Source organism: Alligator mississippiensis, chromosome 3 (assembly GCF_030867095.1).
Source record: "Alligator mississippiensis isolate rAllMis1 chromosome 3, rAllMis1, whole genome shotgun sequence".
In the NCBI taxonomy this organism is placed as follows: Eukaryota; Metazoa; Chordata; order Crocodylia; family Alligatoridae; genus Alligator; species Alligator mississippiensis.
The window spans coordinates 255,144,749-255,169,672 of record NC_081826.1 but is presented as its reverse complement, the minus strand read 5'-3'; the positions used below and the strand labels follow the sequence as shown (position 1 = coordinate 255,169,672).

The following is a 24,924-nucleotide window of genomic DNA, read 5'->3' as shown; positions in this document are numbered from 1 at the left end:
TTCGAGGCCAGGGTAAACCAATACAATGATGGAGCTGCATTTTCATTTGCTAGGTTTTGAACCAGGAAGTGGACAGATTACCAGGGATCCTGGTTTTCTGTGATAAAAAACTTGCAAATTCTCTGATTAAGAACTCCAAAATCTGCAATTAAAATGAAACACCACTATGTCTACAGGTATCAGTTGAATCAATGTTGTATTGATATATTTACATTTTAAAAGCAATTTGGAAACCTACCAGTGCCTCAGTCATTATAATAAAATACATTCTAAATACCTATACATTTTGGTGTTTGATTTGGGTTTTTTTATCATGGAAAATCAGAGCTCCCCCTGCCCCCTTCACTCACCAGGACACGGATCCAGACCCCTCACTTCCCAGCCAGAGGCCCCCACCCTGCTGGTGCCCCTCACTCCCCAACAACAGCCCTCTGGCCCTATGCTGGTGCCCATCACTCCCTACCCACAGCCCCCCCACCCCTGTCAGTGCCCCTCACTCCCCACCCACAGCCCCCTGGTCCTTCTGGTGCCCCTTGCCCACCACCCACAGCCCCCCTGCCCCCCAGCCCTGCCAGAGGGGGCCCCCAGCTGCCAGGGCTATGGGGCCATGGACCCGGGTCTGCAGCCCCCAGCAGCAGCGCCCAACTCCCAGCTGCCTCCCACAGGAGATGGCAGCTCCTGGAGGAGAGCGCGGAACCTGGCTCCCCCATCCCCATGGGCAGCATGGCTGGGGCAGAGCCCATGGTGGGGCAGGTGCAGGCTGCCTGTTGCGGGCTTGGGCTCCACACTTTGCTGTCATCCCCTTGGGGCCTCTGTGGCCCAAGTGGGACCTGGCACAGCAGGGCAGAGCTGGGCAGGGTGGGGAAGCTCCTTGCTCCTTACTGCTGCAAGCTCTGCACTACCCTGGCAAAGCACCCCTTGCCCACCCGGCAGCAGTGAGGAGCACAACTCTATGCCATAACCCCTTGCTGCTGACAAATGGGCAGGGGGCATTTCACCGTAGCAGGACAGGGATTGCAGCAGCAAGGAGCTTCCCTGCCCACCACTGCTCTACCCTGCCATGCTAGGTCCTACCCGCTGGGCTGTGGATGCCCTGGAGGAGGGCAGCTGGGCAGGGAGCCAAGCCTTCAGTGGGCAGCCTGCATCTAACCCCACCCCGCACACAGTTCTCAGGGGCACATGTCCCCTCTGCTTCTTGCCAGAGTGTGTGGAGCAGCAGGGAGCCAGCCTCCATCCCGCCCCCTGCAGACCCATCCTACTCCTTGCCGTGGCCCTGCAGCAGTGCATTCTGGTCTCAGGCCCCAACCCCCATGCACTGCCCCAGCTAGACAGCAGCCTCAGCCCCAGCCATGGCCCTGCCCAACTCCCTCCCTCCCTATGGGGGCCTCAATCCCCTCCCCCCAAGACTTACCTGCAGGAGATGCTCTCTAGGCTGCCTGATGGCCATGTTTACTGGGGCTGTGTGAAGCTTCAGTCCCTGATTCGATTTGGTGGAGATTTGGCCTGATTCGGTGGCCGAATCTCCAAATCCGAATTGAATCAGGAGATCCTTGAATCTCTCTGAATCAAATCAGAACCCTCCAAATCAATTCAGAGTGATTTGGAAAGATTTGGTGATTTGGACATAGACACAGCTTTAAATGTTTTTTCTGCATATCTCTAGGTAGCAAGTGGCTCGTCAACACTGCAATGCTTGGGCAGATGGTGTGTCCCACAGGAGTGCGGGGGGCTCCCCAGTGCACTCAGCAGCAGACCCGGAAGTGGACCAGAAGTACTGGTCCCCGCATCCACCGAGGACTGTGCAGGGGATCCCCCCATGCTCCCTCTGGCTCAGGGACTGGTGCCTCCTGGGTCTGGGGGGAGCACCTGGGCTCCCCCTGCAACTGATTGCTGAGCCGGGGGAAGTGGTTGGGAGGGGCAGCCCTCCCCCGCATGCTCCCCAGTGGACCTGGAAGTGGACCGGAAGTACTTCTGGTCCACTTTCAACTTTGCCACCAAGCACATGGAGGGCTCCCCCACACTCCTGTGGGACACTCCATGCGCCCCAGCATCGCAGCGTTCATGAGCCACTCTGGTACCTCAAGGTATGTAGAAAAAACATTTAAAGCTGTATCTATGTCTGAATTGCTGATTCTCTAAATCAGCATCAAATCTTCAGATTCGGCCAAATTGAATCAGGAACAGTGATCTGAATTAATGAATCGAATCAATGTCCCTGATTTGGGCTGAATCCAAATCTGAATCAAATAGGGCCTGCTTCGCACACCCCTAATATTTATGTGTGCACATGGAGCCCCCTGCCTGACTGCCCTCCTTCTACTCCCCCCAGCCCCTTGCAGGCTGCAACTCTGCCAGACTGCAGAGAGCTCTTTGTACATGTGGAAAATCTGCATATTTCTGTTAAAATGAGAAATCCACATTTTTCTCAGGTAAAAGGGAAAATATCCATTTTTCCATGGGAAACGGAAAACCCAGATCCCTATAGATTATTAAGTGCAGATAATTTGTTAGCCCCCTAGTGTCCTCCAAAGTTCTCTCCTGACCAACATTCCATACATTTTCCTTCACTTGTTTCTCTTGCTCCTATCAGCCATAGGGTATTGAGCCATAGAATCATAGAAAATTAGGGTTGGAAGGGACCTCAGGAGATCATCTAGTCCAACCCGCTCCTCAAAGCAGGACTACCTCCAACTATATCATCCCAACCAAAGCTTTGTCTAGCTGGGTCTTAAAAACCACCAAAGATGAAGAGTCCATAACTTCTCTGGGTTATCTGTTCCAGTGCTTTATGACCCTCCTAGTGAGAAAGTTTTTCCTAATATCTAACCTAAACTTCCCTTGCTGCAACTTAAGACCATTGCTCCTTGTTCTGTCAGGAAGACCTTATCTCTAGCAAAGCCAGTTGGATGCTAATCCTAGTGAAAAACCACTAATTTCCTCTTGTAATGGTTATAGGAGCTGCTACAGAAAAGAGCTGCTAGTGGTTAAGCCCATTGAGGCAGATTATGACTGCATTTTCCCTAAATTCAACTGAACTAAATGGTGTTACTTTGGATTTACCCCTGTGAAAATAAGACCAAAGCCTAGCCTCTGGAGCATTCCCAGCATGTACTGGTTTGGGTGCTGCTTGAGGATGGGAAGGCAGGGAGAGAGAAGGAAAAAGTAAGTATGTGTTCTGAACTTAGATTCCCTCCCCTCAAACATGGTAGTGCATTGTATGTCACCCAACAGAAGCTAGTCACCTCTGGCATGTATATTTATAAAGCTTTCATTCAGCCAAAAGAAACAAAGTTGTTTACTGCAACCAAAAGAGATGCTCACTATCTGAACTGATAGTAAGCATGTGATCATTTTTAAAAAGGGTGTGCTCCATTATTTTATCTTATATAACATTATAAAAGGCAAGGCCTATCAGAAATAAGATTGATGTATTGAGACCAAAAAATGAAATGAGATGATATAATTTGACAGTGATAATGATTTCTTTGTTTAGCATACCTGTGTTGTAGAACTTGGTATACATAAAAGTGCAGTTCCTGAAGTACGTGTTTATTGAAGTAACATCTTCAAATGTGCAGTTTTCAAAATGGAAATTTTGAAAGGTTACTGATTTAAATGTCATTGTAGTAAACCTGTCCAATACAAATAATTTCCATTAGTCTGTCTTCATGTATAATGAATAAAGAGACCCAACACATTCAGCTGTGTGGACTTACATTGATGCCCTTCACACTCCCCACCCATCCTTACTGGAAGGATAAGGCAGTGTCAGAAGCTGATTAGCTGATGCTATGCCATCATTTTTCAATATGTTGATTTCCCAAAATATCATCTCCACTCAGCTCCTCAACATACAAAAGGATGTAATTTCTTTATCATCTTTAGTTACTAATTAATAAGATGACAGGATCAACACTAGTATAATAGACTAGTTAAAGCAGATTTAAATTGAATCTCGCAGTTTTTGTAAATTTTGAGCTAGTCTCCAGAAATCTGGTCTCTTGGAACAAACAAACAATGGAGATTCCAATAGATTTTTAAAGAACCTTTACTTCTGCAGCTGAATGCTTTTGACCCTCTCTTCAGAGTTAGGCTCAAAAGCATTTGGGCCTACATGTTCGGAACATCTTTTGCCAACATTTTTAATGTGAGCATAGCATTGGACTGATATAATCACCATCATCATCCAGTTAGACAATGACCTGGCAACAGCAATTAGTATGCCCAGTAATTATACACAAGTATTTTTCTTCATACAGTTCTAAAATTGCATCTTTCTACTTAACGGTTCTTTTTATGTTCTTCCCACTCCTTAGTGAATGTCATTTAATTAATATAGGCTTTTGGGTACCATTGTCTATTAAATAGTATTCTCTCCCAAGAATAATTATGTTTAACATTTGTAGGCCATATGTACAACAGAATTCTTTGCCAGCCAGAAGTGCAATAACATATTATCTATGACTGACATAGCTGTTTTGACATAAAGCCCTAATGCAGATTCAGTTATGTTAGCAAAACTGGGGTTTTGCCAATACAGCTTATTTCACCATGATTGGTCTAACACTTTCTGCTATACTACCTGAACAAATTTCCCATGACTTACACCAGAATGGCTTCATACTTAAACTCAAAAAGCATTCTACTTTAGATGGAATTGGGAGTAGAATTACAAGTTTACTCTATGGCTGATAAAAAAAATATAGCAAGTATTAAGCTCTCACAGATAAAATGATTAAAATCACTTTTTATCAGGAAAGGAAGTACAATGTTTTATTCCAATTGTCACAGGTAAAATTATTAGCTAATGAATTCTCTGCTAGTATCAGACAGGCAAATGAAGCCTTCAGCCTATTAAATGGTTAGCTACTGTATCTTTTCTACTTTGTGACTAATTTCAGACTGGAGGTCAGTGGCCATCCATTATCATTTCACACAACCTCATCCCGCTTGCCTACTTAAAGTTTCCTAAACTAAAACGGAACAAAGAGAATAGAGGAACTAGACTGATGATGACCTCTCCCAGATTCCCCCACCACCAAAAAAACCCAAACACTGCATCAGTAATGCTCTAGGTTCTTGGAAATCAAATCCAAGCAGACAGTGCTGGTTAGAAAGCTGACTATTTTTTGTTACATTTTTAAATTAGAATTGCTGAGTGAGCAAGGAGAAAAGAAAAACTATATACAGTAAACCTTCTTATGGGAAAAAACCCAGAAGAGTTGAAAAGAGAGGAAATTGTTTGATCCCTCCAGGAGCATAAGCTCATCAGCCTTCAAACTTCACAAAGCTTGCATATTTCATAGATTCTAGATAGACTTGGGAGCTTCAATGTTTTTACACACATTTTTATGAAGTGATCTACATCAGACTGGCAGAATGCACTGTGACTGAGATGTATTGAGTGAGAATAAATGGTTCCACGTTTTGAAGGGACTATTCATCTTCTTAATGGAATCGAATTTAAGGCAGAAGCAAGCTTAAAAATAAGACAGGCTGGTTTTTCCTGCAATTTTGAACTTCTCTGTACTACACAAAACTTTAACTAGTTCAAATTCTTATTACAAAGGAAGCCTTCTTATGTTACCAAAACAATTACTGTTATTAACTTATATATATTTTTATTACATAAGCAATGACAACAAGGCCAACCAGGCATGACCAAGCTTAGAACCTTAATATGTTTTATTTGTAGCTATACTACTAACAGCCACTGAATATAACTCTATTTTATTATCCTTTACATAAGTCAGTAAAATTCTAGCTAGTGGCTTAAGACTTATGGACTCAATTACTAAATAAATAAATAAATCAAAAGGACAGAAATGTTTTTTCTTTTTCCTTTTACAGTAGTTCTATTGATTTCCTCCTGCTTTTAGCTTTTCAACTGCATCCTTTTCTGTGTTAAGAGCTGATCCTCTGAGGCAGTCTATGCTCCTGAAGCTCAGCATTTTGTCAGAAGAGGTCTTAAATGAGTACAAAGGAAAAAGCAGGAAGCAGAAGGACACTGAACAAACTACCCTTTCTCTCAGTGCAGGAAGTAAAATAAGCCTCCTTCCAAGCATTAGGCCTGAAAAATCAGTCTCTCTGTGAAATGAAGCAAAAATTATGCATATTCCTTGGTTTGCTTCCTCAGGGAAACAAAGGGAAAGGAACTCATTCACCTATACAGACCCTTTCCCCCCTATACAGTCCAATTTACCAGAATATGGCAAATGTCTTTGAAAATCAAGCCCTAAGGAAATAAGAGTAGAACCCATCTCCCAATGTGCCCCCTCCTCAGACTATTAAATATTAATATTGAAAAGTGTTAGTTTATTAACACATAACCATAAAACTTAAGTTAAATTAGCAATATTTTCTTAACCAAAACAGGATATGAAAGTTTTTTTCTAGACCTGTCATTGGTAAACTCTCCATCAATGTGGATCTGATTTTCCAATGTGAAATTGAACTTGGTATCAATATATTTCTTCCCATAAAAACGATGCACTTCAGATGCATATTTTTCTGACTGCAGATGTTTAATGACATCGGGAAACCAAACAGATAGGCCATAGTAGCTGTGAAAAGGAGAAAAATATTCAACCATGGAGTTTACCTTTAGTTCAGAACTGTGTATCAGACCAAGGAGCCAACTGGTACCATTGAAATATCTTGAGCAAATGACTGGATTTTACACAAGCACTTTTAAAGTAGGAAGCTTAGATTTTTTTAAACATCAGAATGATTTTAGGAGGAAATTTATTTTAGTTGGCTAAAGGCAGAATAATAGAGTTTTACAATGATAAACAGTATAAGAGATGTGAGGGAGAATCCATTTCGCAACCTGGGACCAGAACTCCTGGAGGGGGTCTCCATGTGGAGGGACATGTACTTGTAAAGGCACAAAATAGTGTGCTGCTGCTTTGTGCCCCATTGCCCACTCCTGCAAGTGTGCTTTGGCATGCGGCAAATTGTCCTGGGTAGGAGTAGGGCAGGTTAGGGTCAGCATCTGTGCTGGCCCCAGCAGCATTACCTGGTGCCTTGGTGTAGCAGGGGCACAGATCCAGCAGCATGGAGCCTGGCCAGCAGCCACAGCGTTGGTCTGGATGGCCACCCCTCTGTTCGTTCCAGCACATGCTACTGACACATGCTCTGTGCCACATTTTTCCTCCTAGTTTTTTTTGCTACTGGAATTTCCTGGTAGCAAATTTTGTCACTGCAATGCAAATTTGCAGCATGGCACACGTTTTTACCTTCCCTATGTGCAGTTCATGGCACCACAAACCAGATGCTCCTGCACATGGGGACCCACCCCTGGATTCAATGACCCCTTTACTGCTGCTGGGTTAGGTGTTGTGCTTGCATGGGCAACAGGAGCACTGGACCTGTGGGATCAGTGATCTTTCCTTTTATGATTCACAGTATAATCATTATCATTGCAGGACTGGCAGAAACACCAATTTGGGATTATAGGGAGACGCAGCCCTCTGTACGTTTACTCTGTTAGCAGCGCACACTATGCAGTCCCAAGATAGAACTTATGTGGCTGGAAGAATCTTTCACAAGCTCTTTTCATTAAAGTGAACATCATTATTAAGATTACTGGATTTTTGGTTGTTGCCATGTTGGTCTAAGGACATAGGCAGGCAAGGTTCTTTGAGTGATATCTTTTATTAGACCAACTGAGTAGCTGGGAAAAAAGTTTTAGGCAAGCTTTCGGATGCAGTCACCCTTCTTCAGGCATAGGGAGTCTCTACTGGCCTGAGACTCCAAGGAATGAGAGAAGCTAAATGTGTAACAGGATGTCAGTGAAAATGTAAATAGGTAGAAATTAGAAAGACAAAAGGTAAAACAGGTAAGGGAGGGGGAAGCAGGCAGGGGGGAAAAAGGCCAAAGGGAAACACTACAGTGATAATAGTAATAGCACAAGGTAAAAAAGAGAGGCTCTCAAAGAAAAAGGAAATGGTTGGAAATCAGGAAGACAAAAGGCAGAAAAGTAGGGGAGGAGGAGAGAAAAGGTGGGGGGAAAAAAGAAAGTAAGAGGTCAGGTTAGGCATGTACCTGATGAATCAGATGGCAGGCAGGTTGTAATGCATCATAAATCCAATGTCTATATTGAGTCTATGATTTTTTGTATCCACTAGATTTATGAGGTTTAGTTTGCTACGCCCCAAGTATTTAAGGTGCATTATGCCACTCCATTTCCTACAGCGGCTGGAATTAATGCGCAATACACCACTGAGGCGTGTAAACACTGACACCATTAAAGCAGTGCAAAAGCATTTAGCCCACTTTAAAGTGTCATGCACACACACACACCTTGTTTTGTCTACACACAACGTTGGATATTGATCATGGCGTCCAAAAAGGAAATGCTGGTGTTAGAGTATTCAAGTGATAATCTGATGGAGAGGTGATGATTGTTGGATTTTTGGTGGAAATCAATTAGAGACTGCAGGGTTCAAGTCCAAATGATGAAGATGTCATCTATGTATCACAGGTATAGTAAGGGTTTGATGGTGTAGTTCTTGAGGAAGTTCTGTTCTAGGTGAGCCATAAAAAGGATGGCATATTGTGGGGCCATTTTGATGCCCATGGCTGTGCTCATGGTCTGGAGGAAGTGTTGGTTGTTGGAACTGAAGTTGCTGTGTGTGAGGATGAAGTATGAGTTCAGTGATATCCTGGGGTCTGTACTCTGAGTTGTAGTCTTGTTCTTGTAGCTATGTGAGGCAGGCTTGTATGCCATCCTGTTGTGGGATGTTGGTGTATAAGCTAGGGACATCCATGGTGGCTAGGAGGGTATTGCTGGGAAGGTGGTTTATGTTTTTGAGTTTTCGCAGGAAGTCTGTTGTGTCTGGGATGAAACTCGGTCTTTGAGTGACGAGCAGTTTTAAGATGGATTAGATGAAACGTGATATTTTTTCTGTTAGAGTTTCATGGTTAGAAATGATAAGTCAGCCAGGGTTTCCTTGTTTGTGGATTTTAGGGAGCAGGTAAAAAGTCCCTGGATTGGGTAGTGGAGGGATCAGGGTCTGAAGTTTTTCTTGTAGTTCTGATGGAAATGATCTGATGATGGTTTTAAGTTTTGAGGAAAAAAGGGGAGTGGGATCTTCCTCTAGTTTTTTGTAGTAGGTAGCGTTGGAGAGTTGTTTGTTGGCTTCTTTTGTGTAGTCTTCACGGTTAAGGATAACTATAGCTCCTTCTTTATCTGCTGCTTTTATTACTATTTGGTGGTTGGATCTTAGAGATTCTATGGCCCTTCTTTCTGAGAGGGAGAGGTTGTTATGGAGGTGTTTGTTGTGACATCCTTTGACACTTTTAGCTTCTCTCGTTCCTTGGAGTCTTTGACCAGCAGAGACTCCCTATGCCTGAAGAAAGGTGACTGCATCTGAAAGCTTGCCTAAAACATTTTTCCCCAGCTACTCAGTTGGTCTAATAAAAGATATCACTCAAAGAACCCTGCCTGCCATAATTAAGATTAAATACTTCAGGACCCCAGTCATGGACATTACCATAATGAGGATCATGGTTTGGTCATTGGTGTCTGTGGAATAATAATTCTATGTTTTCCAAGTGCTGTACAAATAAAATTTGACCCTTTATTCCTTTTTTTAAATTTTAGTTAAAACTAATTTTATTCAAGCAGGTTGTATTCTGGCTCTACATTTTCAAAAGTGATTTGGGGTTCCTCAGTTTTTGGTTAGTTAAGGGGTACTGACCACCAAAAGATTCTAAACCTTTGGAAGGCACAATTCGTTAAAGTGGCAAGTTGAATAGCTAAACATGGAGTAACTCCAAAATATAATGTTCCGTTTAAAAGGTTATTGATTAAGTGTTGTCAAAAAGAATATTAAATTAGAGCAACAAAGCAGATTTGTATGCAGCCTGAGGGGAGCATCACAATTTTTTTTACATAAACAGGCTGACTATTAAAAATTATCCAAGAATCTACATCAGTCTTACCCAAACGACAGAGTGAACCAGACAGCTGTTAGCTTGATTGTATTGTCTTTGACAGGGTAGTTAAAACATCTCATAAATGTTAACCAAATCTGTAATATATGAGAAAACAAGCTTATTTTCAAAGAGAATTTTAGACAATTTAGTTAAATTATAGAAGATTAGGTACTGATTCTCTGCTTTATCAAGGTAGCAGTAAACACGAGACAACAGGGACGATATTACAGCTGCAATTCTCAGGTCAGATCTCTACCCTGGGGTAGGTAAAAGGACCTTACATCTATCTATAATATACTTTTGTGGCCTCCATTTTGACTACTTTCAACATTCTTAACTTCTTGGCAGCTTTTAAACAATCACCATGTTAAAAAAGCACCTGAAACCAAAACCAACCCCCCAAAAAACAAACCTGTCTGAAATGCTTTCTTCTTCTGAGTGTGTGACAGGCAGTATTCCACATTGGAATGGTGTTGTCTTTAAGGTCTGATATGTGGTGATCAATTACAGATAGAAATGGATATATGGAGGAAAAGGAACTGTGCCTGCCCGTGTGTTTGAAGCTAAACAGTGGAACTGGCTGAAAAATAGTTTTCCACTACAGCTTCAAAGCTGTCCCTCCCTTGGAGATGGGAGAGAACATGTTTGTTTGACCAGGGTCCTGATTAAGAAGAGAATGGAAACAAACTATAACAGCCCTGCAATTCCTATGAGATACAGTACAAACTGATGCAACACATATAATTTTTTTATTTTCAACTGTTCAGGGATTTTTGTTTGTTTCTTAGTAAAAAAAAAAATCAACACTAACATTTTTACAACTTTATTTTCAATGGATATCATTCTGACTGAAAAATTTTGACCAGCCAACATTTTTTTCAGTTCTATTAAGTCTTAAGATGTCAGATTCAACACTGTAAAATTTTGGGTCATTTTGGTTGCTTCTAAATTCATAACATCTTATTTTTCTTTTCAAGTTTTACATTGTAGAAATCAAAGTAACAGAAATTCCTTGATTTTATAGAAAACAGACCCAATAAACTTATTTAAATTCTCTGATATATTATTAAATATTATTTTCTGTAAAGTATTTGGCATATGTTCTACAAATGATGGTTTAGTGTCCAATAAAGGTTTTATTGACACTTTTATGGGATGACCTGCATTACACATTCAAGGTTTTATTGTTTATCCTATCCTAAACTAATATTGGTAAAACCTTTATGTTGTTATATGTTTATACCCTTTTGATACTTATTATGACCTGATGAATAATGCTCTGCATTTGAAACCTTGTCTAACTCTATCCCAGCTATGCAGCTAGTTCCATAAAAATATCACCCTAAGAAATCCTTGCCTCTGGCAAAATTCATGAAACATTTTGGCTACATCACTGTAGCACTACCACTGTTACATTTGTATTGATTTATTATTACACTTGTGAAATGTATGGGCAAATGTAACAGCAATGGTTAGAACATACTCCCATACTATACTTAGGAATTACTCACATACCCGAGTCTTTTTTCTGAAGAATGGAGCCATCACCAGTGCTTTCATGGGCCCAAGAAACTAGAATCTTATGATTTATTTTGGACTCAGGGGTCATATTCTGTGTATGGCACAATAGCTGTCTTAGCAGTGGTGCTTAACCTTTTTGATCGGTGTGCCAGATGGGCAGTGCCCAGGCCATCTGGGGACTGGATCCGGCTGATCATAGTGATCTGGCATGAAGTGATTGCAGCAGGGTCCCATCCAGCCATGCAGAAGAGGACAGGGGACATCACATTTCCAACCTGGCTCCATGGTGGGGAAAGGAAGAGGGTATGGTCCAGCCCTATGGGAGCCAGGGGGCATTCCAGTTCCAACTTGGCCCTGTGGGGGAAGGGTGTGTACTAGCCCAGCGCCATGTGGGGGACAGGGGGTGTGGCCCAGCCCCAAACCAGCCCCATGGAGGAAGTGGGCTTGAGCTGGCCCCAACCCAGCCCCATGGGAGAAAGGGGGCATGACCCTATCCCATCCAGGCCCAGGGAAAAGGTATGACCTGGTCTGATCCAGCCATGGGAGTGGGAGGAGTGGGTGTGAGCTGGCCCTGGCCTGCTGTGCAGGGCTCAGGGTTTGGGAATTTTACAGTGGAGGAGGGTGTCTATATTTATTGCCACCACTCCCCCACTGCCAAATTTCCAAATCCATGGGGAGCCCTGTGGGCTGGATATGTATGGCTCCACAGGCTATATTTGGCCCATGGGCTGGAGGTTGAGCGCCCCGGTCAATAGCATCAGGTCACTCCATCAATCCCATTTCTGGACACTAATTAAAGTACAGAGAGTAAATCAAGAATCAATTAGAACATTGCTTTTTGTTACTTACACTGTATAACTCTGTGCGGATTCTAACAAAACACCTTCGATACCAAGTTCCTGTGTCACTCTCAATTTCTATGAGCTCATCTATCTGTTTTGGAGTTTTGATTCTGTTAACCTGTAAAATAGAAGCATAGCAGCAGTTTTTGCACTGAAAATTTAAATCAGCTCCATAAATCAAAGATGGACATACCGGAAGGCTCTATGTCTGCCCTAGGAGCACCTTATAGGTATAGGCATACTGATGTGTTCTACTGTGGATACTGGTGAACTAGCAAAACTGTACTTTATACCAAAATAGAAAAACAATCCTGCATTACTTATCCTGGTAAAAGTATACTTTGCTGGTGTGACTGTGTCTATATGACGGGTGGGCACAGCTGTTTTGGACAGGGAACACACTACTCCCCATTCCAGACTGATATACCCAGGCCAACAGAAGTATAGACTTGCCTTTGGGATAGATTTTCAGAATATCTTAACTGGATGTTTATGACTTTCAGTAGCATATTTACACACTTAATGTAATTTACATGCACAAACTAGGTATGCAACTGCATACAGTTTTGTTCAGGGGCCTATATGTCTAAATATTCAAACACTAGTTTATGTGCAAAAAATTACACAACTTTGCAAAGAACTGGGAGGCTAACTGAAAATTTAGGATTTTAGGTGGTATTATGAGGACAACTTTCTTACAACTTGAATAAAGTATGCGATGAGTTGGCCTTACAACTTGTTTTCCAATTTGAAATATACACTTTGTTTTTGGAAAAGAATAAGGTAGAATATGTAGTATATCAAACAAAATGTAGCAGGACTGATTCAATTCTCTTCTCTTGTTCCACACAAGAGGCAGTGATGTCATTGTGGGGTGGAGACAGAGGTAACCACCCTGGGGTCTAAATTAATGGGGGGAGGAGGTGCAAAGAAAAGTGGCTTCTACCCGCAACCATGCATTTGGGTTTGCAATCACCATGGTAACCAGAAGTTGCTGCTTCCACTTTGCCCCAGGCACCAAGCCACATCCCTACACTGCTGGGTTCACAGGAGGGATCAGGGGGGCAGGCAGGCCCTTGGGGAGGATCAGGTGGACAAATAAAAAAAGGTGGTGGAAGCCTGGGGCTAAAGAGGCTCAGCCCCTCCAAACGTGGGTAGGGCCACAAGGCAGCCTCACTATGGGCTCCAGGCGGCTGCAGCAGGGGTGAGGAGGGGCACGCACACAGCTAGGATTGCAGTCCGGCATGTGGATCTCTGGCTGCCCAGCACGGCAGGCAAGTACCAGCCTATTCAGTGAAGGGGAAGGGGCATGGGGCAGGGAAGATTGAGGCCCTACAGTGAGGGAGGAGTGGGGCAGGGGCAAGGGCAGGGGTGAGTGGGGCCCTGGCCAGGCAGGTGCTGGGGCAATCAGAGCCCAGGTGGCTTGTCCAGAGGCATGGGGGGCTCCTGCTGCTGTGTGTACCTTGGCAGAGGCCCGGGGGTCACATGCCCCCCTGATCTGTGTGCGGGGCGGAGGCGACTGCTGCTGCGCACTGGGCTCTGACTCTGCTACAGCTGCCCCAGGAGCGGTATGATGCCATATGTGTCCCACTGCTGGATTGGGTTGTGCTGCCCGTCCGGTGGTGGGACAAACATGGTGCTGAACCATTCCTGGGGCAGCTGCAGTGTGATCAGAGCCCAGTGCACAGTGGTAGCCACCTCTGCCCTGTGCACAGATCAAGTGGGCATGTGAGCCCTGGGCCTTCCCTGGGGTGCACATAGTGGTGGAAGCCACCCCATGTAGCCCTGGACAAGCTGCCCAGGCTCCGACTGTCCATAACCTGGCCTGGCTGGGGCTCCAGTAACCCCAGCCCCTACCCCAATCCTTCCCTTACCGCTGGGGACTTGATCTACCCCCCTGCCCCTTCCCCCACAGACTTACCTGGTGGGTGGGGGTGGGGGGAGGGGAAGTACATGCACATGTGCACACATGCTAAGCCCCCACAAATATTTCTTTCTCCCTCCACCTATGCAAATAGGGTCCATGAGGAAGACTGTGGGGGAGGGGGGTCTGGGATGGTTTGGCAGCATCAGGGGGGCTAGTGGGGTCTGAGAGGGGTTTTTGCAGAGAATGGGGGGCTCTCTCCCACCCCCAGACCAGTAGCTATTTTTAGACCCCCTCCCCTCCACCCCCAGGTGAACACCCACTCCCCTGGTGAACCTCTGCCCCCTGGTCCTGCCTGTCCCTCCCCACAACCCAACTTACTTCAGTCAACACTGGTAAAACCAGCACCGGGAATGCCTTGCAGGACAGGGGGTTTGGTGGGTTTGGAGGGAGCCGGCTGGTCCTCAGGGAGGTTCATCTGCCTCGGGGAGGGAGGAGGGCCCAGGGGAACTAAAAATAGCCAGTTGCCAGCCCAAGAGATTGGAAAAGCACAGTCCCAGCTGGGGCTAGCAGCTGAGCTTTCTCAGACCCAGGGCTCTGCTGGGAACTGTACAGAAGTTCAGTTAGATCAGTCTTGCCAGACCTGATCCAAGTTAGACTATCTCCAACGTAGGGTTATCTTAGATCTGGTTGGCCATTTTTACGCTGATTTAAACTTTCTGAACTTCTGTGCAGTTTGCACTTAAATCCCTAATTAGGTCAATTTACGTGTAAGGTCCATACCTGGACAAACTAAGTTAGATTAGGTGGCCATTTTTAATACGATCTAACCTTCCTCTAACCTCCCCAAATATCTCTACTGAGCATATTACATCATTAAAAGGTTAAGCGTGGGCCAGGGTTGTGTCAAACTGTTGTTGAGTTATTATCATTCTACTATTTAAAATGTATTCCTTTACTAAATATACCAGAAAAGAAAAGAAAAGAAAAAAAAAGAACCCAAACAACTCAAACTGTTCTTTCCCCTTCTCAACAAAACCCAATCAAAGCACCTGACGTGTAAAGAATGGCTTTTAACTATTTCTTTTATTATCTTTCCCTTTAGCTATAGAGATTTTTATCAGGAACCTCATCACTCTTTGGCAGACTTTCAAATAGCTGTCTGCCTTGAAGAGAAAGAGTAGTAGAAATGGTCTGGAGCTGTTGTTAAACTCCCAGTACTGTATTCTCTATGATGAGATGAGATGAGATAAAAAGGAAAATCCAAGATAGGAAATGAGATTGCCTCACATACATTGACTCTCACTTACAACTTCACAGCTGGAAGAACACAAACAGCCATGGTCTTATCAGCCATGCTGGGCCCTGACAAACTCATGAGTTTCAGACAATTTATAATGCTATTAGTTGCTTCTTTGGGCATTGGCTCAGCAATGTTGCCAAAGGTTGTGTTGGCTGGCTGAGCCAGATTTTTTTCCTTTTTCTTTGTTAAAAACAGATGACAAATGGAAAGAAACTGGAAAGCATGCATATGAAGTAGGGAAAAGAAATGACATACAAGGTAGGGGGTATGGACAGTAACTCAAGGCTCACAATCCAGGTGTTGTTCAGGATTTGGCTATAACTGGTAGAGGTGACAATATCACCTGCTTTCCCTCAGGGCGCAGAGAGAAGTAACAATTTTTGCCCGATCTGGCTACAGAAAGCAGTCTACAGCCATGACTAAATACACGTGCATTTCTGCAGACGGCTTCAAGAATGGCTGATCAGGTGAAAATCTGAACCCTCAATGCATAAGGGTTCAGATGAAGATGTTTCAAAGCATAGTGTCTTCTGTAACTTGTGTCTGTGCTGCCTCTCAGCCTCCAAGCTGTTTTCAGAATGGGGGGAGGGGGGGGGGGAGGGAGTGGAGAGAGTTCAGTCTGGGGGTTTTTCAGTCCCTGCTAGAGGGTGAGGCAGATGTATTGAGGACTCTTTCTCCCCGCACCTCAGGAGGGCTCCCAATTCACCCACCTCAGCCTCTAGTGCCAGCTGGGGAGCTTCCTCTGCTCTCTTTCCCCCCTCCCATTCTGAAAACAGGGACAGACTGGGAGGGAGGAGGGGCCACTGCTGGGGGAAATGGGCTGTACACTGCAGCCAGCAGCTAGATTCCCCTCCACCCTGGAAACAACAGTGAACTTCTGCTTGGTCTGGGGGGATCATTGTAACTTGGAACGCTTCCCGCAAAGCATTCTGAATTACAGTATGGAGCTGCGCTTTTGTCTGCACCCTCAATGACCCAGCCTGGCCAGGATGCTTTACACACCCCTAGGACAAGAGAGGCTCAGTGATGTCATGGTGTAACACCAGACTGTAGGGAAAGACAGGAGGTACTGCTATGAAGGTAAAGCTCCTTTTCATTCCACCCATCTCCCATGCTCACAGCATGTACAGATATTTGCTCTCCCAGGAGAAACTCTCCTAGAATTGACTCTGGTTGTTCAAAGGTAATTTTTTTTCTTGGAGTGGTCATTTTTACTTTGGGAGAAAAAGTCTGAACATATGTATACTTGTGGGAGAGCAGCTGTTCCCCCAGGAAAAACACATGGTTTGTACAAGGCCACAGTTTCCAAGAAGGGGTGGTACTTATTTCATTAACATTAATCAGTTTTAATTATAAACATTTCCCCGTATTTTTAGAATTCCACTTGTCATGCCAGCCCATTACTTTACTAGAAGCCTTGAAGATCTTTTATTAGAGTTATTTTAACCTAAAAAATCTTGTCTGTATCAATCTAAAGGTCTCGAACTTTTGCTAGCTTTTCTAGATAACTTTTATGTAATAAGCTGAGTTGGATTTATTTCATTTTTGGACAACTGAGAGAAAAGGCACTTGCACAACATAGCTGCAGTTTAGACCCCTAAATAGATTAGCTAATGATCAGAAATGAATATGCAGTGCTTGCACATTTAAAATGCTGTTTTAAGTTGTTTTTTTTTCCTGAGAAGGGAGAAGTGGAACATAACTGACCCAAACCATGTATTTCATCATAGGTTTCAAAGTAGGTCACTGTATTATTCAGGAGCTTAGCTCTTCCCCTGACTCTTTACCAGCAGTGTGACAAAGTTGCAATGCTTCCTGCTCAGAGCTATGCTTTAGCAACTAATGTGCTCTGGCTACAGGTCAAAATGGCAGGCTTTTTAACCTGAGTTCTGGTAGCAAAATAAAAATTTTCCTCATATTGATAATCATGATTTCTGATAGAGGTAGGAAACATGTTTTAACAGAAGGAGGTAACTCCATACCAACGCAGCTATAGGATAAGCTGCAAAACCAATGACAACAAAATACAGTTTTACAATCCCCTGAAGAAACTAACTCAATCATTTTCTTTTTCTCTACAAAAATGAGAATGCTCAGCAGAATAAATAAAAAGAACGGAAGGAAGGAGGATACCAGGTTATTTAACTTCACATAGTAAGTCATTTATCTGTAAAAATTTGTGAATATAATGAGATCTACAAGACTGGAGTTATTTATTTTATGTGGAAGATCTCCTGCTGGGTAGTTGTAAAAAAATATTATGAAGCCTGTTCCAGTATATGATTAATGTGCAAGATAAAAAGCAAAAGAAGCTGCCTCTCTCTGTGACAAGGCACTTCAGTATAACAAAATCAGCTAGAAGTTAAAAAGGAGAAGTAGTCTTTACAAACCAAAGAAATACGGCAAAGAGAAATTCACCCAGAAAAGAAAGAAAGATGAACTACCATAAATGCAACTCAACTGAATGAAAGGGAAGAATTTTATTTGGAGTGCCTGTAAAGATTTTTTACTTGATATTGAACCAAGGCAACTTAATGTATATTTTTAAGGTCACTGTTCAGGAAGGAAGTTGAGCATATACCTAAAACGTTACCAATATGGATACAGTTAAGCACATGAAAGATTATGTTCTGAATTGTGGCCTGCTAATGCAATTGCCTAGAACTATAGATAAGTACTTTCTAAAGCACTTTAATGTATTAAATAAAGGTAAATATTACTGGAAACAAATGTAAATATTATAGTCAAATGAGAAGTGGGTTTTAGAAAACACAATATTACAGAAGTAAGAAAATGTATTAAAAGGAAAACAGTCTAAAATTACACAAATAAGGAAAAGAAAGAAAATAGTCTTGAATCTAATAACAATGATATCTATCTTCACAAACTATGCTATCAAAGGCTCTATTTCTCTTTGATGTAGCTAGTAACATAGCGACTGAATGAAAGACTTAATAAGTATATCAAGGCATAAAGTATTACTGGATGAAATGGTGAAGCTTAAGAATGCCAGCTGAATAAACTGCTGAGATAAGACTGTACAATATGCAGGTGTAATTTAAATTAAAGGGATACCCAAGCAAAAGTTCTCTGCATTATGTGCCTAATATTCTAGAAGCTACTATCATTTAATGAATAAATTGTGATAAGCTAACATTTTCAAATCATGTTAATATCATGCTAGGAAACCACAGACCTGCATTAGGACCCCCTATCAATGCATAACCTTGATGTACAGTACATTTTTTCTAATCCTTTATGGTAGTAACACTGAAAAATCCCAGCTCTCTAGGTTTTTTCTCTCTTTATCTATGCAACAAGATAAAGGAAAAATTGGCAAACTACAATTCTGAGTTTGTTTTAAAACACTCTTTCAGGGTTATAAATGTAAGAGAGAATGGTTAGGTCCCAGAAGCATAAAGCTGGATTCCATTCTCAACTCTGCAGCTGATTCAGGCCCAGGAAAGACATTACATTTGAAGTGCTTCAAAGGGTGTGGAGACGGATATATGTGCCCCTATAATTTGCTCTAAAAAGACCCAAAGAGATAAAAAAAACCTCAATGAAACAGCAAGTATTTGGAAGCACTTGTTTTTGAAGTGCTTCCAATTACATTTGTTCACTCAATGGAGCATGAGAGCACATTAAGGGCACCACTAGGACTTGACCCTAGGCAGTGGTTCTTAACCATTTCAGACTTGAGGCACCCCTCCATAACTTTTGTGAATTGAGCAGCACTCCATTTCAAAAGCTAGCTTGCTATTTATTACAGAGCACACCTCCTTGCAGAAGGGCAAGACAGTGGGTACAGGGTAGTTGCCAAACAGGGAAAGTCTGAGCCTGCTAATTTCCTTGCACCTGGAGCCTGAGCCTACCCTTATTTGTGTATCTTCTCACACCTCTCTTATCTCCTCACATTTTTGTGGCACTCTTCAAAGGATCTCAAGGCACCCGAGAATGCCTCTGAACACTGGTTGAGTATCACTGCCATAGGCAGTCATAGTCCAGAGGATCAGGAACAGACAAAGTCCAGGAAGCAAATGTTCAGAATAGTGCTGATCGGGGCAGGCAGGTGAGGAAGCCAAGGTCTATAGGGACCAGAATGTAGGCAGTCACCCTAGGTAGACCAGAGACCAAGGTGAAAATTAAGAATAAGGAGCAAGGATTGTGAGCAGTGTCACTAACCAGGGGGTCTGGAGCAAGCAACTATAGCTATATGAGACCAGGAGGTGGGTGATTACCTAGGTAAGCCACAAGCTGACTGTTAGAGGACAGGGATATGAAATACAAGGGGTCAAGGAGCTAGCAAGGCAGTCTGGAAGCACAAAGAGTCTGAGTTGAAGTCTGGAATCAGAAAAAAGTGGGCAGAAACCAAGGTGAGGTAAATTCAATGTCAATTCAATTTATTAAGGATTCTGGCTGAAAGCCACGCTCCCGAAAACAACATAACAGACAAATAACCATAATGTATATGTAAACAAAAACAACAGAAATACAAATATAATAATAAAATAGGGACAACCATTATGAAAGCATTATTCCTAGTAAGACGTAACATAATCAAGTAAAAATATGGTCGTGAATCTATAAAAATGTTGTGCATAGGTCCACAATTAACACAATAAAAAACAAATATAGTGATAAAGTTTATCAGTCAATCAACAGTAAAGGATGCTTAGCTCTGATCACTTCAGCCTTGTAAGCAAAAATTGTAGGATGGCTTACTAAATAGGGATCTGTTTGCTGCAGGAGCCATATTAATTTTTCTTTGTTTGAGAAGTATGTCAATTTCTTCAAGAACGTGATAAATACTTTCTTCTTATGCTTTCTCCTTAGAATGTCCTCTTCATTAAATAGAGGACATTCTAAAACATAATGAATAGCATAAACGACTGGTGCCTCCCGAGACTGAGGGGGGCACAATTTGTGGGCAGCAGTGTTGGCAGCAGGATGGCAAGCAGCTACTGCCCACAGAACCTGGCAGCGGTGGTGGCGGGAGCAGGTTTGCGAGAAGCAACCGCCCACAGAATCCAGTGTTGGTGAGAGGTTATTGCCTGCAGTAGCTGGCAGCGGCATCAGCAGCAGTAAGTGACGACCACCCGCAGAAGCCAGCGTCGGCGGCAGCAGCAACTGCCTGCAGAAGCTGGCAGTGGCATCGGCAGCAGGGGGCAGGAGGGAAGGGTGGCGAGCGGCGACTGCCTGCAGAAGCTGACAGCAGTGGGGAACATGTCTATGATGAATAGTGTCTTCCAAAGCTCCTAGACAGGCTGGGCAACATCTTTTAGCCCTTGGAATGGAAAGTCTGCGTACAGCTAAAACAGCTGTGGGCATCTGTTCAGTCCCGAGTATAGTCAAAGAGATTCGCCATTTACTATTGAGATCCAGCTGTAAATACCTTTCTCCCCCCCCCCCGACAATCTAATTTCCAGCGAATATATAGAGGGGCAATGCAAGTAGCCCTGGCCACAGCAAAATCATTCTGCCTGGCAATATCTTGTAACCTCTGGAAAACCTGGACCTTTTCTGTGGGGGAGAAGAGCCTCTCAATGTCTTTGACATAGTGTACCATCCCGGAAAATGCAGAAGTGTGGGAAAGAAAAGCTAGCCAGGGAGATTGAAGAGAAGGGGGATTATTGATGTCTTCTATATAGCACAATTTGAGCAAGTGAAACTGTAGAAGAGGCAGGATTTTAAACCAGAATCCTGCCATTCTAATAATAATATTAGTTAAAATGGAATCAGGGTAAAGTCAGGAAGTAAAATCCAGGAAATCAGGTGTAAGGAGATAAACAGGTTTCTGATTCCTGACTCCTGACCCTGGCTTGGCATTAGGTCTGTGTGAATAGGGAACTATTTGATTTGGATTTGGCCGGTTCAGATGCGTGCAATTCAATTTGGAGATTTGGATCACTTTTCCAATTCAATTTGGCTGAATCTGCTTCGGAAGATTCAGAGCCGATTTGCAGAGATTCAGAGATATGACCATAGACTATAATGGGGAATCAATTAAATATCTATAACTTTGTCGATATTTGGATGATTCAGATGAAACTTGCAAGGGTGGTAGCCTCTGCTGAGGGCATGAGGCCTGCCAAGTGTCAAGGTGATAGACGCAGGGGTTTCTGGGAAACTGCACCTCAAATCTGTGAAAGCAAAACTCATCTCACGTGTGTGTGTTACACCACAGTGGGGTAAAAACTGCAGCAATGGTAGCTTTTGCTGAGGCCACAAAGCCTGCCAAGTTTCAAGGAGGTAGGTGCAGGGGTTTCTGGGAAACTGCACCTCAAGCTGCTGACAAGCAAAACTTGTGACATAGGTGACACTGTGTGTGTTAAGGCACAGGGGATGAAAATTGCAGGCCTTCTAGGCCCTGCTGCAGCCACAAAGCCTGCCAGCTGTCAAGGAGATAGGTGCAGGGGGAGTCTGGGTTTTGGGGCCCTGCACCTCTGGCTGCAGGTGGGAAAACTTGTGACATGAGTGGGTGACACTGTGCGTGTGTTTAGGTGTGCCCTTCCTGGTGCTGGGGCTTCTGCACAACAGGGCAGTGTGCCCCAGTGAGGTCTCCTCCTCCCCTACAGCCTCAGTGCAGTCCACCACTGTAAACATCAGCAGGTCAAAATAACTTAGGTAACTCAGCAGTCAGCACCAGTAGCACCAGCAGCATCTCTGGTAGCCTAGCCAAACTGTCACAGAGCCTTTCTTTGTATAAAGGAATTGAAAGCAAGAAGTGAAGATGTTGTGTTGGATATATGTTACTCATGGTGTGTGATGGCTTATCTTGTGTTTTTATGTTCATATGTTTATTATGAAAAAAAACAGAATAGTTAGAGAAATATATCTTAGGAAGCTTTCAGGTTGAAAAACCCTTTGTCAGGTGGAGGAAGCACCTGCAGTTGGTATGTCTCCTGGTCCTGGAAGGAAGGAATAGTAAAGAAGCCCAAGGCTGGCCTGGCACACAATGCAGGCAAGAAAGCCAGTCAGTGAAAATGGGAATGGAGGCATCAGGGGGTAAGGGACAGGCTGGGGTGGGGGAGGGGGGGGGGAAAGGGGGATGTAGCAGCGCAGGTAAAAGTGCAGATGTGCCTGGGGTGTCAGATGTCTGGCAGGTCGCAGTGTGCCGGAATTCCACTGTGTATATGGAGTCCATGAGTTTCTGTACCTACTACCTAGGAGGCTGATGAAGTACAGTTCATAGGCCCGGCTCTGAAAAGTGGTTTGTAAATTCAAACAAGCACCTAACCTCATCACCAAAACTGAAGCCAACTTCCTACAGCTCAAAACACAAAACCTGCCAACTATCTCCAGTACCCCCACAAACTGCACACCAGAATCTATCAAAGACAATAATACCCAACTACCTGTGGGGGCACATTCCTCACCCAAAAAACACTCTCCCTCCAGTCTCTCAGGCCTGATCCTGAGAAGGAACAAATTACAAACCACTTTTCCTACAAACCACAGGGCCTATGAACTTGACTTCATCAGACTCCTAGGTAGTAGGTACAGAAACTCATGGACTCGATACACACAGTGGAATTCTGACACACTGCAACCTGCTGGACATCTGACTCCCCAGGCACCTCTGCACTTTTACCTGCACTGGTAAATCCCCTTTTCCCCCTCCCCACCACTCCAGCCTGTCCCTCACCCCTTGGTGCCTCCATTTCCATTTTCACTGACTGGCTTTCTTGCCTGCATTGTGTGCCAGGCCTTCTGTTGCTCCACCAGCCTTTTGAGCATCAGGCATGTGGAGTTCCACCGAGTCTCCACATTCTGCATGATTTTGTGCTGCAGGATGCTCAGCTCTTCCTGTTTCTCCCACAGCATCTTGCCCCCCTTGAAGCTGCGGTGGAAGTAGCCTGCCACCTTCCTGCATTTTGAAATCAGCTGGCTTGTAGCAGTAGTGGTGGCGGCGCCATCACCAGCAGCCCTGTCCCTCTCCAAGGCATCCCTATGAAGTGCAGCCTGTGTGCCACACAGTGGATGCCAACAAAGTTGGCATCACAGACAGCCTTGACCATATTGGCCCCGTTGTCAGGGACCATGAACCCGCGGGTGAGCTTGGCCTGCCCAATGAGCCATCCCTGCACCATGCGGTTCATGGTCACTATGATCTCCGTTGTCATGTGGGAATCATCCAGCACCTTGGCTTGGAGGAGGGCCCACTGACAGCCTGACCACACAAGTGCCCTGTGAGGGAGAGGTAGGCATGATAGCCACCCTGGATGCTCCAGATGTCTGAGGTGAAGTGCAAGGCTACCTGCAGCCTTGCCTTGCGCAGCTCCTCCCTCAAGTACTCCCTGCTTCCATCATACAGGGAGAACACCACCTACTAAAGGTGGTGCCTGCAGGCATTTTCTAAGATGGGGCCACAAGTGCCATGAGCCCCTTAACCCTGGCCGCTCAACTAAGGAGGACGGCTGGCTATCCAGAGCAAGTATCTCCCCAATGGTCTGGGTGATCTCACTCGCCTTGGAAAAGCGCCCCCCTCTGTCTGCAGCTTTCCCCCACTGTTCCAGGGTGGCCTGCCTCTGTTTTGGGGGGATGGGGGCTTTGGAGTGAGCAGGGGACTTCCCGTTGGGCATGCTCGCACTGGTGCTGGGCTGAGCAGGAAGAAGGGCAAGGGGGCACTGCCTCCTGAGATGCAGCAGCATCACCATGGTGGTGAACTGTTTCACCTCCTTGCCCTGGCTGATCTGCCTTCAGCAGTGCTGGCAGATAGCAAACCTGGGATCATCTGCCAGCTCAGAATGCTCCCACATGATGCTACTCACCCGATTCTGGGTTGAGGGTGGGGATGCTGCCTTATCCCCCTCCTCAGCAGGCTGAGGCACAACAGCAGGAGGAGCTGCCTCATCCGAGTCACTTGCCTGAGTCTCCACAACCTCAACCTCCTTCAAGGTGCTGCTTTCTGGAGAAGGAGACCCGGGTCTAGGGGAATTTTGAAGGGCGCGGAGCAAAAACTCTTATTTCCCCTCGGTCCCCAGAATTGCTTGAGCCAAGGCGCTCAGTTCCCCTAGTTCCAGCTCCAACTCCTTCTCTGGCAGTAGGAGGCTCACACTGGGAGATGACATTGGGGTAGAGGAGATGCTGCTGCTGATGGTGCCTATTGCTGGAGTTAGCGGAGGTGGTGCAGGGATGTCAGGTACAGGTACTGCTCCCACTTCCTTGCTTCCACCTCATGGCTGCTTGGGAACAAGTTGGGGGGAGGGGGACAGGGACTTGCAGCTCTAGCTCTCCCTCTACCTGCTCTCCCTCCCCTGCCAGAAGACCTGGCACCTGCCTTTCCAGCACGCTTCATATGAAACTTTCCTGTGCTGCAAAAGGTGTGTGACTGTGTGTCTGACTTCTTCTAGTTTCTTTTTCTTCTGGGTTGTGCAATTAGTTTGCTTTGTGTTGTGTGTAGTGGACTGTGATGGCCTGATTAATCTGATTACTGATTATAAATAATA

At 44.4% G+C, this 24,924-nt stretch overlaps 1 protein-coding gene across 1 annotated transcript in view; it reads right to left on the bottom strand.

Moving 5' to 3' along the window:
• Window positions 1-24,924, bottom strand: part of SV2C (synaptic vesicle glycoprotein 2C) — a 224,518-nt gene that overhangs the window by 32,747 nt on the left and 166,847 nt on the right. The window contains exons 6-9 of the mRNA XM_014594370.3: window positions 12,313-12,423; window positions 9,949-10,037; window positions 6,399-6,563; window positions 3,499-3,632 (exon numbers count right to left, since the gene is read on the bottom strand). Of these exons, the coding sequence (XP_014449856.1) occupies window positions 3,499-3,632; window positions 6,399-6,563; window positions 9,949-10,037; window positions 12,313-12,423 (499 nt within the window). The remainder of the gene's footprint in view (window positions 1-3,498; window positions 3,633-6,398; window positions 6,564-9,948; window positions 10,038-12,312; window positions 12,424-24,924) is intronic.